Genomic DNA, 14,612 nt, shown 5'->3' on the forward strand with positions numbered 1-14,612 from the left:
GCTCTTACTTTTCCTTGAGCCTGGAATATTTGTTCTCACGGTCTTCACCAGGCTTCTTTCTCACCCTTCAGCTTTCAGCTTAAATGCCACCTCGGTAAGGCCTTTCCTGATCTCCCAAAGTCTTCCCCTACCCCCACCGCTCTCTAGCACTTTCAGAAATTACTGTATTCACCTGTTGTGGAGTTCCCTGGGTAACCCCATCCCCAACACCTACACCAGAAAGCTTCTAGAGTGCGGGCACCTCCTTTGTTTTCAGCCCCACACACTGCCTGGTAGAGAGCGGATGCTGCAGAAACTGAGGTTGACTGACAGTCCGCTAGATCATCCGGGGCTCCAACGAGGTTCTCGTCTGCTGCAGGGAGGGATGGCCTCTTCAATCGCTTGCTCTCATCTAGGCAGCGCGAGGAGGCGGGGACTAGCAACCTCCCTTCTTCTGTCTTCCCCTCCCACGCGCCCCTTCTCGCCCCTCCCGCGCCCCGTCCGGCACCCCCCTTCCTCCCCGCCACCTGCCCTGCCCCTCCTGCATCCCGCCCAGTCGCGCGGGAGCCGCCCTGGTCGCGCGGACGCTGGAGCGCAGGGACCCGACGGCCGGCCGCGGAGGCACGATGGCGCTCAAGGCGCTGCGCTTGGTTTTGTTCCTGGTCTGGTGGGACTCGGCCGGTAACGCTCACCAGTCTCTCTGGTCCCCGGAGGACCAGCCCAGGAGTTACTGAGAGGGGGCCTTGCCCGCTACTGTCCCTCCCCGAGGCCTGGGGGCCTTTGTGCCCCTCCGCGCACCCGTTACTGGCGGTTCCGGCCCGCCCCGCAGTTGCCTAGGGACGCGAACTTGGGGATGTCCGGGGTTGGGGGTGGCGTTGTGGAGCCCAAGCCTTCTTTAGTTCCTGCTTGGGCTTCTTCCCAGGCTGCTCTTTCTCCCTTATGGTGGATTTTCTGAAACCCAAGGTTAGGAGTCAGGTTATGGACCGGGGGCCTTCCTTGCAGAACCTCAGCAGCAGGTGTACCAGGAATCAGGAATTGTGAATGCCAAGTGCGCCAAGCACCGTGGGGCTGGTGAGAAAGCGGCTTCAGTCCAGCCAGACCTGATGTCTATTTGAAGTGGAGTTAAAGTGATAACACCCGATGTCAAAATTTGCGCTTATTATCTCCACCACAGGGGAAAACAACCTCGTGAACGATTGAGTTACTTCTCTAACCTTTATTCGGTAGCTCCAGAGTTTCCCAAGCAATCCTATTAGGGTGGTCAGATACGGAACGGGTACCGAGTGTTTTCCGTGTGCCTGCTAGGAGAGGTGCCAGAACACAACTGAATCCACTTTTTTAGGAAGGGGTCAAAGAAGCTAGACATGTGAGGGAGAGGGAGGCATGTAGCCTGTCTAAATCACAAGCTGAATTTAAAAAACCCTTATGAATGAGCACTAACCTTAATCACATCCTTTAAAATGTCTGTCTCCTTTTTGCAGCCTCTTCCAATGCTCAGTTTGGTCAGCCTTCAGAATACAGCTCAGTAAGTAGGAAACCACTTGGATTGTTTCTCCTAATACAGTGAAGCCCGCAGTGGTTCGGGTGGGGGCTGGTTTTCAGGTCTGCCGCTTTTGAGACAGTTGACTGCTTCTTTAGAAACCAGATTCTCAGGCAGGCTTTTTGATACAGATCACAGTGTAAATTTTGGTTAAAAATTGCTCAGGCCTTGCAGGCTTCAGGGCTTTGTTTCCTTTTACTATCTCCTTTGATGATTTAGAAGGTCCTATGCCCAGTAGTTACATGTTGTACTAGATATTTTATGTATATTCTCAAATTAAGTTCTGTGGAGGCAAACAAAGGCCAACCAGACGAGAGCAAGCAAAAACTAGTTATCCAGAGCTTAATGTAGCAAGTGAGTCAGCCATGTCACTTGTGTTTTAGCTGAGATTCAAAGGCACAGAAGTGGGAAAGCTTTGTAATGGGGAAAAGGGAAGGCATCAGATGTGCCCTTATTGAGGCTGTTGGCATGGGGAGGCTGGAGGTGGGAAACTAAAGGCAGGCATCCTATGTGAATGGTTATGAGGGCATATTTGGATCAGCCATTCTGTATTTAAGTAGCTCACATATGACTCTCTGCTTTCTGTCTAACCATTCCCACAGCAGGTCAATTACTCACTGGTTAGAGACAGACCATCATCTTGTTTAACTACTCTCCTGTAAATCATAAGAGTTTGTTTCCCATGAGTGGAGCTGTATTCTTACCAAGACCCAAGTTATCTGTGTTCTCAAGCCTATTCCGCCAGCCACAGTCTTAATTTATAAAAAATGTAGAGACAGTATGAACATGAGTGTAAAAAAATGAAAATGTTTATATGGAAACTGTCAGATGCTTTTGAAAAACTTGCTAAAAGACAAATTCTAAAAAATTGAATTAGGTGTAGTAAAACAATAGTAAGTAATTGGGGAATTATTTTCTAACTGTATATTACCTTGCTGTGCCAGTGTCTTTAAATTGTCACCGTATTTTAAAAAGGGGACAGGTTTACCTCTCAGGACACAGAGTGTCATTTTGATTGTCATGACTAGGAAGTTGTAACTAGCCTCTAGTGGATAGAGAGCAGTGATGTTACTAAACACCCTACCATGGATGAGACAGCCTCACACAACAAATAATTAACTGGTCCAAAATACGAATGCAGTTGTGAAATCTCATTTAAAACAAAAGAAGAAATCATGGATGATTTATTATGGGTATGATTTTTTCAGTGACAGCACACAGAACTCTAATTAGTTGAAACATTTCGTAGGAAAAGTCTTATGTCTTGTGTCAGGATTAGATTCAGCTGCAGATAACAAGGACTCAAAATAACAGCTCACAGAACTGCCGTCTTAGGATATGGACTTTGTCATCCTGGTCTGTAAAGTGTAGAGTTCCATGCACCCAGGAGCTGGATGGAGGAATAGACAGAATAAAAATTGGGGAAGGCAGAGGACAAGCCCCTTAAAGGAGGTTCCTAGCAGGTGGTAAAGAATCGGTCTGCAATGCAGGAGACCCAGGTTCAATCTCTGGGTTGGGGATTGAAGGGAGACTCCCGGGCCTGGAGAATCTGGAGAATGGAAACCAACTCCAGTATTCTTGCCTGGAGAATTCCATGGACAGAGGAGCCTGGCGAGCTAGAGCCCATGGGGTTGAAAAGAGTCGGAACAACTGAATGACTAACGCAAACACAGAAGCAACTGTGCGCGGTAATTCCACTTGCATCCCATCGGCCTGGCCTTGATCGTGTGGTCGGTCATACCTAGCTGCAAGGAGGTTGTCTTAGTGTAGGTAGCATTACAGCTGGCCATGTGCCTCATTGGCTTTCCATCAAAAGATTGGCAATTTTATTTTCATTTATATGTTTTAAGAGAAAATGTTTAGGGTATGTTATAGTTTTTGTTACCGTTTCCCTACTTTAATCGACTTTTTCAATTAATTGACCAGTTACCAGTTGTCCCAATCTCATTGGAAAGAGACTGTCTAGTCTCCTCTGGAAGCTGTCCTGGAAGCCATCATCTTAGTGAGCCTTGAGCAGGAAGAACACATCAGGCTCCTAGAAGGAGATAGAAGGCTGAACAGAGGGTGGAAAGGGGCAAAAGTTTCTCTTTAGTTCAGAGTTTGGCCAATGCCCTCTTCTACTTAGGTCTCTATGAATCCATAGAATATGAAGGAAATGGTATATTTCATTTATTCAGAGTACTAAACACTTATTCTGAAGTGAGGAAAGACGATCACTATTACTAAAACAAAACAAATACAGCAGGTCATATATTCCACCTGTTCTTAGAGTGAGCCTCTGCACGCTTTGGTGTGACCACTGTGACCAGTTCTAGTCCTGGTCCTGCTGGAGACTAGAGGTTATGAGCAAGACCTATTACCTCTCTGGCCTCAATTCCATTGAATCTGAGGGTTGAGTTCCACGACCCAACATCAGTTTGTTAGGGCTGCTGTAATAAAGCCACAAGCTGAGTGACTTGAACACCGGAGATGGGTTGTCTCACAGCTCTCAAGGCTGGATGTCCAAACTCAAGGTGTCGGCAGGGTTTGTTCCTTCTAAGGGCTGTGAAGGAGAATCTGTTCCACTCCTCTCTCCCAGTATCTCGTAGCCTCAGGCATTCCTTGGCTTGTGAATGGCATTCTCTTGGTGTCTTCACATGATCTTGCCTCTGTGTGTGACTCTGTGTCCAAACTTTCCTTTTGTTTAAAAAAAAAAAATTTATTTATTTTTTGCACAGGCTTTCTCTAGCTGCAGCGAGCAGGGGCTGCTCTTCCTGTTGGTGCTTGGGCTTCTCATGACCGAGCGCAGGCTCTGGGCACGTGGGCTTCAGAGCTGCAGTACTTGGGCTCAGTAGTTGGGGCTCATGGGCTTAGTTGCCCTGCAGCATGTGGAATCCTCTCAGACCAGGGATCAAACCTGTGTCCCTGGATTCTGGATTAGCTGGATTCTAATCTGCTGCACCACCAGAGTGAAAAGAAAAGTTTTAGCTACCTCAGTCATGTCTGACCCTTTGTGATCCCATGGACTGTAGCCCACCAGGCTCCTCTGTCCATGGGATTCTCCAGGCAAGAATACTGGAGTGGGTTGCCATTCCCTTCTCCAGGAGATCTTCCCAAACCAGGGGTCAAACCCAGATCTCCTGTATTGCAGGTGGATTCTTTACCGTCTGAGCCACCAGGGAAGAATTCCTGAATGGGAATTTTACCACCAGGGTAGTCCCCCAATCTTCCCTTTTTATAACCACACCAGTCATATTGGATTAGGGTCTCTTCTCCTTACTTTTTACTTTAAGATAATTTCCCATATGAAGACCCTACTAATCCCATATAAGGTCATATTCTGAAGTGCTATGAGTTAGGACTTTAACATATCTTTCTGGGTGGATGCAGTTAAACCCATAACAAGCCCTGAGGTCTAATTCTGAACCTACTGCTTTCCTTAATGCTGTTGCTTAAATGCCAGTATCTTACAAGTCCAGACAAAAGATTACATTTCCGAGTGTGTCTAGGCATTATGCCACGGAATTAGGTGGAATGTGACAGGACATTCTCATGGAGTTGCTTGTGAAGAACCGATTATGAAGCTGGAGGATAGTAAAGTACGTTGGTGGCATATCTTGGACTTTAATTTAAAAATCAGCCAGTGTAGACCTTCTGCTGAGGTCCTTATTTTACATAGCAGGTATTGACCCATTGCTTCAACACTACATCTGATGCTTAGAAAAACCCGTGTGTGTGTGTGTGTGTGTGTGTGTGTGTGTGTGTAAAATAGAAATTTTTCTGTAGGATATTTCTAGAAAATATAGGGAAACTTGGGACTTTGCCCGAATTCTTCTCTGGTGGCTCAGATGGTGAAGAATCTACCTACAGTACAGGAGACCTGGGTTCAATCCTTGGGTCTGGAAGATCCGCTGGAGAAGGGAATAGCTATCCACTCCATTTTTCTTGCCTGGAGAATTCCATGGACAGAGGAGTCTGGTGGGCTACAGTCCATGGGTTCCCAAAGAGTCGGACATGACTGAGTGACTAATGGTGGAACTTTGCCCTCCTCTTATGATAAAAACGTCTCAAGTTATTCACCAATTTCTGTCTTCCTTTCTCTTTTTTAGCCAAACTGCCATCAGTATTCATTACCAGGATGTCCCCGGGACTTCAACCCTGTGTGTGGAAGTGATTTGTCCACTTATCCCAATGAGTGTACTCTGTGCATGAAAATCAGGTAGCAATTTTTCAATATAAACTAGGCACATATTCTTTAGTGTTTCTCTTGCATTTTGATGACTTAGGAAGTTGTGGCTCTTTTCTTGGACATAAGAATCGAATGTGACATAAGTAGCTCTGTTTTAAGACATATTTAAAAAGACACAGGATCAGGTCAAGGTTAGAAAAAGAGGTGTGTGATTAATCAGTTATAGACCAGATAATTAAGTGATGTTACTCTCCAGGGATGGGTAATTTCCCAAAATGAAAAATATATTTACAACTTCCCTGGTGGACCAGTGGTTAAAAATCCACCTGCCAGGGTGGGGGATAAGAGTTCCATCCCTGGTCCCGGAAGATCCCACTACTGAGGAGCAGCTAAGCTCGTGCACCACCGCCACTCAGCCCACGCTCGGGAGCCCGAGAGTCACAACTCCTGAGGCCTGTGCTGCAACCGCTGAAGCTTGGGTGCTTATACCTGAGCCCCACAATAGGAGACGTCACCCCAGTGAGAAGCCCAAGCACCCAACTCTGGAGCAGTCCCTGCTCTCTGCAACTAGAGAGAGCCTGTGTGCAGCGAAGACCCAGAGCAGCCAAAAAAATTTAGAAAAGAATATATTTAGTAGTTAAACTCTGTGCAATAGTAAATGTTCTGTTGAACTCAGGAGCCACGTACAGGTGACCTACACACCCTGCACTGCTGGTCAGAAAACCGGTCTTAGTAACTCTGCCTGTTAGAATGCTCACTAATAAGTGTGTTGTACTGACGCCCTCTGTGTAACACACCTGGCCAGCTTAGGTGACTGTGACTCCACCTCCAGACACACTGCTTGTATTTCAGGGGTTCAGTCTCTGAACTGAGTCTTCAGTAAATTACCAGGTCTTCTCAGAGTGATTCGTGGGGAATAGTTCCATGTGCCCTAAGGTTTGGGGGAAAATGGCAGAGTTGGGTTTTCACCTTCATTGTTTCCTAGATTTAGCTTTTTTAAAGAAATCATTTAATAATTTTAGGCTGTGCTGGGTCTTCGTTGCTGCTCAGGCTTTCCCTGATTGCAGCGTGCAGGCTTCTCATTGTAGAGGTTTCTCTTGTTGCAGAACCTGGGCTCCAGGGTGCAAGGGCTTCATTAGTTGTGGCTCCTGGGCTTAGAGCACGGACTCAGTTGCTCCGCAGCACGTGGGATCTTTCTGGATCAGTGATAGAACCCACGTCTCCTACACTGGCAGGCAGATTCTTTACCCCTCAGCCACCAGGGAAGGCCCTAGATTTAGCTTTAAAAATGATTGTCAACTGGGAAGGACTATAATGTATAATGACATGGGTCTTTTTAATACAACTTGTGGGACAGTTTCAATAAATGTGTTTTTATGATTGGTCAATTTTCAGGGAAGATGGTCGTGATATTAAAATAATCCGAAGTGGACCCTGCTGATGGAGCAGTTCACAGAAGAGAAATTGGAGAAACATCCCCGCATACTAGATGAATTTTATTTTTCCCATTTCTCTTTTCCTGTGTTTCTTTGTGTGAGATTTGTTAACCCACATTTTCTGAGATGAGATGTGGAAGAGAGCCATGGACAGTGATTGATAATTAAAGCAAACAAAAAAAGTCCTTGTTTCTTGGCATTTGCCCCTTGAGTTAAGCTTATCGCCCAGATTACTTATATGTTGCTTTATTTAGTTGGAATAAAATCAGCATTGTGTTCAGTTACCACTGTTCCCTGTTAAATATCCATTCTCACTCAGCCTCACAGGGCCCTTTTGCTCTCAGACGGAGGTGAATTTCACTAAGGGAGAAGTAGAGTCATTTTTGAGAGGTCAAGGATTAGTCTCCTTCCCCATTTTCCTGAATCTTTGATATAGAGTGTATGGTAATTGGTACAGTGTTGTGCATAGAGCAAATAATGTGAGATGCTGAAACTGACTCTAGCCTGAACAGGTAGAGTAAAAAAAAAAAAAATGCAATAAAAATACAAAATTTTAGAATTCCTTCCGATGCAGTTTTTCTTTCAAGTTAATGCAGGAACTTGCCCTTTTCCTTCTTCTAGAGCTGAGATTTTGAACCCTAGAGATGATGCGGGGGCTATGTCGAGAGGCATTTTTGGGATCACAATTTGTAGGGTGGGTGCTCCTGACTTCTAGCAGGTAGAAGCCAGGGATGCTACCAGACATTCCACAGTGAGCAGGACACCTCCCAACAACCAAGGAATTTTCAGTCCAGAATGTCAGTAGTGCTGAGGTTGAGACGTCCTGTCTTAAGAGTTGATGGATCATAAAAAATAGATGTTGAAATAATAAAAGTGACCAAAGGTTAATTTAGAAAGATATTGTTGTCCAGGCAGAGGATTTTGAGTCAAGTCCTAGGTTTAAGTACATTCTAGGGTCAGGAAACTGAGACAAGAGTCAAGAGGTGATGAGAGTGTGAAGAAAAGAACCTGGCTTTGGCAAGTGGACTAAATGTGAATTTGAATTCTGATTCCAACACTTACTTGGACTTCTGTTTTCTTATCTGGAAAAGAGGGATCATGTTCAAGTCATGGAGCTGCTATGAGAAAACTGCTTAGCCCAGCACTTGGTTCTATGGAAACTACTGAAATAGTAGCTACTGTCAGTTCAAGTATCCCTCTTAGGAGGTAGAAACTGAGGCCCACAAGAGGCAAGCCAACTTAGGTTATGAAGCAGTGTGGACTAAAAGCCTGGCCTCCAAATTCCCAGACCTCTGTTCTTATGTGGAATAGAGGCAATAAAGTGGGAAGTTGTATAATATAAATGTGCCACAATCACATTATGTCTGTAGCTATTTTTGGCTTAAAAGTTTCATAAAAGTAGTATGTGATTTTCAGAAAGTTAAAAATACACCGAAATATATTTTAAAAATGAAAGTCTTGCCCATACTAGCCTCTAGAGGTGACCAACATGAACCTTTTGGAACACCGTCTTCCTAAGTATGTGGGGAAACTTAAATGTCAAGAAGCCAAAGGGTCTTGGGGTGACACGTCATTGTTGACGGCGGACCCGCAGGCGGGACATGGCAGCAGCCTTCACTGCACCAGGGAGAAGGAGGCTACCGCTTACAGGGGAATTGATGGCAGGCTACCAGGGCAACGAGCCGCTGGGGCCACACAGGTAGCTACAGACTGGACCCTGTAATCAAGAGGGTTGGATAGTCCTGTGAGTGAAGCAGGGACTGGTTGAGCAGAGGATTACAGAGAGCAAGAGAACAGCCGTCCTGAGTGGCCTGCTCAAACATGCATCTTGAGAAATGTGGACCTCATCTTTTACTCCGCCCTTGCGTGCTCCCTAGGTAGCTATATTTATTAAAGACTGGTCAGGTAGATCTCCCTGGACCCTTCAGATCATCTCCATAGACTGGTTTAAAGTGCAAATCCCGTGAAAATACATGGGATAGATAGTTTCTACCATCTAGGTCTGAATTTGAGTTTAGTATGTTTCAAAGAATAAAAGTGGATTTAGAAATAAGAGTACCAAAAATAGAGCACAGATTATCTACATGTTAACATGTAGAAATGTGTTGTAACAATGATAAGAAATTTTGAGGTGCTATAATTAATAGCTTGATATTCAATAGACTTTTTGTTAAAATTGTTTTTTATACAGCATTATTTTGTATGTATGCATAATAATAGCCATTGGCAATCGCCAATAAATGGATTCTTTAAATGAACAAATTACATAATTCACATAGGCTGACTTTACAGAAGGAAGTTTTTGTTTGTTTTTAGGAAGTTTTATTTTTGTATGTTGAAAGTGATCATCAATTCATACACAATTTTTAAGTAATATACAAGAAGTAGATGAACTGTGGGGCACTTTTCCTATAGAATTAAAGTGATCTACAGATCAAAAATTTGAGAATTCTTTTTTTTGTGTGTGCTGGCTTCTCTAGGCATGTGGGCTTCAATAGTTGTGGCATGTGGGCCCAGCTGCCCTGTGGCGCATGGAATTTTCCTAGACCAAGAATCAAACCTATGTCCCCTACATTGCCAGGAGGAAGATTCTTAACCTGTGGACCAGCAGGAAAGTCCAAAAAGACTGAGAACTCTTTAGAAAATAAAGGATCAGATAAAGCAGCTAAAGATACAGTCAACTTCCTCCCAACTCATTCTAGATCTTGCCCAAACTGTCTCTGACACTGTCGCCCATGTTTATGTTGTGCGGTATATACATCTCGATGGCACAGACAGCAAACAAGATACAGAAGGAAAGGTGTTTGGAGCCACAGATGACCATTCTCAGCTCTTCCCTTAACGCCTTTGTTTCTTCAGTCTTCATAATTGGGGAGAAGCAGCATCTCTCTATGACATATAAAAATGTGACCAATCCCACGTGAAAACACATCTGAAATCACACCTGATGCATTTGCCGATGACTGGGTCATTTAGACTGCCAAATTACCATAGCTCCCACAGTCCATCTTTAGAGCAAGAAGTTTTATTTTTCTGTCTTGAAAATGAGATAATATTCAATTTAATGGGTCTAATAGTTGCATTCACTACAGAGTTCTTAGGGCTTCCCTGGTGGCTCAGATGGTAAAGAATCTGCCTGCAAGATGGAGACCTGGGTTTGATCCCTGGGTTGGGAAGATCCGCTGGAGAAAGGAATGGCTACCCACTCCAGTATTCTTGCCTGGGAAATCCCATAGACAGTGGAGCTTGGAGGGCTCCAATCCATGGGGTCACATAGAATCAGACTGAACAGCTTTCACTTTTCACTTTCACAGTATTCTTAATCCATAGAATTGAAATTACAGGCAAAATGTATGAGGTTTTATGACCTAAAGTGCTACCTTTTACATCTTAAATTAAAAAAAAAAATTTATTTATTTGACTGCACTGGATCTTAGTTGCAGCATGTGGGATCTAGTTCCCTGACCAGGGATCAAACTTGGGCCCCCTGCATTGAGAGCATGGAATCTTAGCCACTGGACCACCAGGGAAGTCCCTAAGTTTAATTTTTTAATTTTGTAAGAAAAAAAGGGAAATTGTGTGTCTTAGTACTCTAGCATATTCCAAAGTCTCTTTTCTTATTGTGGAGAAGAGATCATGTTTACAAAACATTTATGATAAAATTAGATTCAATGGTTCTGTGGCTTTTTTTTTCCTGTCCCCAAGCAAAATTAGTTTTCCTTAAATGGAGAAGGATTTAAAAAAACAAGGAAGAGATACATCAAAAGGTTAACAAAATTAAACAATTGTACACATTTATCTTCAGGGAATATATACTACTTTGATAACTATGATAAAATATGCCTTTTAAAAATTGATTTTTTAAAAGTAACATTATAGTTTAAGAAACCATGAGCAGAAGGGAAACCTTAGTTGAACCAACAAATTAAGAGCCAGAAATAGCCCACCAATAAATAATCTTTTGCAGACTTTGCCAAGTGTTCTCCCTGCCATGGAACAATTCCTGGCCAGCGCGGAGACACAGGGGGCAGTGGCTCCCTGGGAACCGCCACTTCCGGCAGATCCTGCCGCTCAGCCTGAAGCCAGCTGAGTGACGTCTCTCTAGAGCCTTGCCACTGGCCTGAGAGTCATATTTGACTCGCAAACCGCTTTCAAAGACTCATACTTTTAATTTTTAAAATTTATTTTTGATTGGAGGATAATTGCTTTACAACAATGCTTTGAGTCTTTGACACCATTTCTGTGACTAACGATGAATGGTCCAGTTGGAGCTAATGTGGAGTCAAGGACCTAGGTGAAATGATGACAAATAAAAACAGTTTTACCCTCTGAATAGGAGTTAGGCAAATGCTCTCAGACTGTGTCTGGAAAAGCTGGAATTTGAAAAGCTTCCAGAGGAGGAGGCTGCAAGCTTATCTGACTTGAACAAAAAACTCTGACCCGACAGGCCTCAGAGAAGACTGCTTTCCTGTGGTGGGCAGGTTTATGAAGAAGCCACCAACCTTTCTTCTCTAGGTTTTCTGCCTCCCTGTCCCCATCTGGTTCAATGTCTTTTATCTTGACTAAAATTTCTGCCCTAGCGAGTATATTTATTAAGTCAGAAAAATCCATAATATCCAATAATAGCTTGGCTATCTACAGTTTCCAAAGTCTTTCATACTTTATAAAACACGTTCAAGTATGTTTTTCACACACCGTTTGAAATGATTTGACTTTTCACTCCCCGCTTCAGTGAACTTTATCACTGGAGATATGGACTCCATCATACTGACCAAAGTTATTACCAAGAAAACAAAGAAAGTCTGGGGACCAAATGCCAAGCTCATCACATCGCATTTACCCTAGAGACTGAGCTTCAGGGTAAAGGGTGTGATGTGGGCAGAATGGAAGTGTCAGAATCTGGTTTATGAAGCTCAGGAATGAATTCCTTTCTGAAGAGGAAGGGAAGGGCAGGGCAATTCTGTAGAGGCATTTGCCACTCAAAGACTTTCATGGGCACCCATGCATGTAAAAACTGGCAATGACTATTCGTGAGACAGGTTACCCTAACTTACAATGTGGTGTGTTAGTCTTTCGAGGAGTGAAGAAATCCTTTGTTTGCCATAGGGTTGATTTATTAGGAGAACTTGTCTCCTAAACTATGTATTTTGATAAACTGCAACAAGTCTAAGTCATGTAGAATGTCACAAAATAAGCATTTGCTACATAGTTTTTACAATTGTGTGGTTTATATACTTAATCAATGCACATATGTTTGGAGGTTTTTTCCTATTTTTCTATCAATTTTATAATTTTTGTGACAGGAAATAGCATTGTGATTATAGGAAATCAGGGGTCAATTCATGATGTCTTCTCTTTTGATTGTCAACCAGGAATGATTTGATTGAAACTTAGAGGTTGTTGTGTTTCTATGCTTATGGTTTAGGAGAAAATCTGAAACAGGTTAAATGTCATGGTCAGCTAAAGGGCACAGCACATCTTTTGACTCTAAATTTGGGATTCTTTTTTTTCATCATTGTGCTCTGAAAATAGCTCATTCTGTTAAGAAAATGCTATCACCAGACCAGTTTTGCTTCATATTTCTGCAGTGGATTTGGTGGCTGCTGTTTTCCATTTTTGAACATAAAAAACAAAGGCTCAAAAAGCACTTGATATTTTCAGTGCTGATGAATGAGGAACTTCTTATTTAGACCCTGTTTGGAAAAAAGTTGATCTCTAAATAGGGGCTCTGCTGGTGGCCCAACAGTAAAGAATCCACCTGCTATGCAGGAGACCTGAGTTCTATTCCTGGGTCGGGAAGATCCCTTCGAGAAGGAAATGGCAATCCACTCCAGTATTCTTTTTTTTTTTTTTTTAGTTTGCTCCTTATTTATTTAATTTATTTATTTATTTAATTTTTCAGTGGGTTCCACTCCAGTATTCTTGCCTGGGAAATGCCATGGACAGAGGAGCCTGGTGGGCTACAGTCGATGGGGTTGCAAAAGAGTCGTATACGACTTACAAACTAATCAACAACAACAGAGTAGGTGGCAGCACTTGGGAAGTTTATTATTTGTTGAGCACCAAGGCTGTGCTTGATCCAGTAGGAAAACGACGTATGGTACAGTCTGCCTTCCATAAACCACCTTCTCAGGCTCTTTGGCTCATGTCATAGAGGCTAAAACAAGCAATAGACCAAAGGGTGTAATGTAAATCTTGGAAAGTTTTTGCTGTTAAATAGAAACCATATTAGCAGCAAAACAAATCAAAACACCTTGTATACATTTTTTACACTTAACCAAAATATTAGAGTTAATTATAGGTCTATAAAATGATGGTTTGCAAGGCTAGGATTAGTGACTTCTCTGCACCTTTTCAAACTGACTCTCTTTTGCAACAGAGCTCCCTTTCACTTTCTTCTGCTCTCTTTCTAAGGAGTCCCCAAAATGCATATCCCACTGGCCTTCAACAAAATGCCCGAACATCCACTTATTGTTGGTCATAATAAACTGCTCTCTTTCACATTCTTCTTTTAATGTGCAAATATCCCATTGAAAGGTAATATATTACATTCTTCATGCAGGGATGGCCAATTCTAGGCAAATCTGGCACATTCCCAGTCTATGGCATACGTGCATGCTTTCTTGGGGTGTCTGGACTTAAACCCTCAACACACTGCACCTGGCAGCCTCCCCAGACCCATCGAAGTTGGCACATGAGCTGAAACCTGTTTGGCATCCTTGTTCTAGCAGTGTAAATCGAGTGGGTTGATAATACAATATCTGCTTGGTAGGTTCTAGAAGCAGGAAAACTGTGGTTTATATGAGCGTGAGAGGAGCTATTAAAGTCAAGCTTATTCTGCATCACAACTTCACCCCAGGTTCTTTGTTCAATAGTATTTTAGTAGGAGAAATAAGACATTGGGGTGGCTGATCTACAAAATAAAACTTTGGGAAACATTTACTTTACAACAGTAGGATATTGTCAGACCTCCCTAAATGGGTAACCATCCGTCTCCCAACAGCTCATTCATCAAGCCTTGCACACAGATATTCTTTTGTTCCTAAGCCAAGTGAAGCCCACACATAGTGGGCCTGAAATTGTTAAATGGAAAATGTTGAGCAGTTACTCCCAAGGGGAGTTTGATAGTGTCACCCAGAAAAAAGCAATGAAGTCAATGTCTCCTGCCCACTGGGGAAGACGTTCTAGGTGTTGTGGTGTTGCTTGAACAACTTGAATTTGTTTTCTTCCTACCAAAAGTCAGTCCCTGTGGCCCCTGTCATATAAAAACAGAGCAAAAATCATACAGAGAGAAGTCCTTTCAAGAGCGTAGCAGCTGCAGCTGGCACATCACAGAAAGCACCTTGGAAATGAAGGAAGCTTATAATAAATAACAGCAACAGGAGTGAAGGCTGTGAAGGTCCATTCAGTTCTGTTCTCGGCCTGACATTTGACCTGGGACCAAATGTTCAGTGGCCAGCATAGAAGTCTTGCATTGTTCCTTCCAAAA

At 43.2% G+C, this 14,612-nt stretch overlaps 1 protein-coding gene across 1 annotated transcript; it reads left to right on the plus strand.

The window, feature by feature from the left end:
- Nucleotides 1–605: 605 nt before the first annotated feature.
- Nucleotides 606–7,215, plus strand: SPINK2 (serine peptidase inhibitor Kazal type 2). Its single transcript, XM_065913877.1, has 4 exons — nt 606–660; nt 1,461–1,504; nt 5,608–5,717; nt 7,083–7,215. The coding sequence occupies exons 1-4, from the start codon at nt 606–608 to the stop codon at nt 7,126–7,128; spliced, it is 255 nt and encodes an 84-aa protein (XP_065769949.1). The 3' UTR covers nt 7,129–7,215.
- The last annotated feature ends 7,397 nt before the right edge of the window (nt 7,216–14,612 follow it).

Source organism: Muntiacus reevesi, chromosome 22 (genome assembly GCF_963930625.1).
Source record: "Muntiacus reevesi chromosome 22, mMunRee1.1, whole genome shotgun sequence".
Lineage (NCBI taxonomy): Eukaryota > Metazoa > Chordata > Mammalia > Artiodactyla > Cervidae > Muntiacus > Muntiacus reevesi.

What these genes read in the sequence shown, in the direction of transcription:
- SPINK2 (XM_065913877.1), top strand. Translation starts at nt 606, where the DNA reads ATGGCGCTCAAGGCGCTGCGCTTGGTTTTGTTCCTGGTCTGGTGGGAC. An exon ending in GGTCTGGTGGGACTCGGCCG is followed by an intron (nt 661 to 1,460) that starts GTAACGCTCACC and finishes TCCTTTTTGCAG; the next exon opens with CCTCTTCCAATGCTCAGTTT. An exon ending in ACTCTGTGCATGAAAATCAG is followed by an intron (nt 5,718 to 7,082) that starts GTAGCAATTTTT and finishes GTCAATTTTCAG; the next exon opens with GGAAGATGGTCGTGATATTA.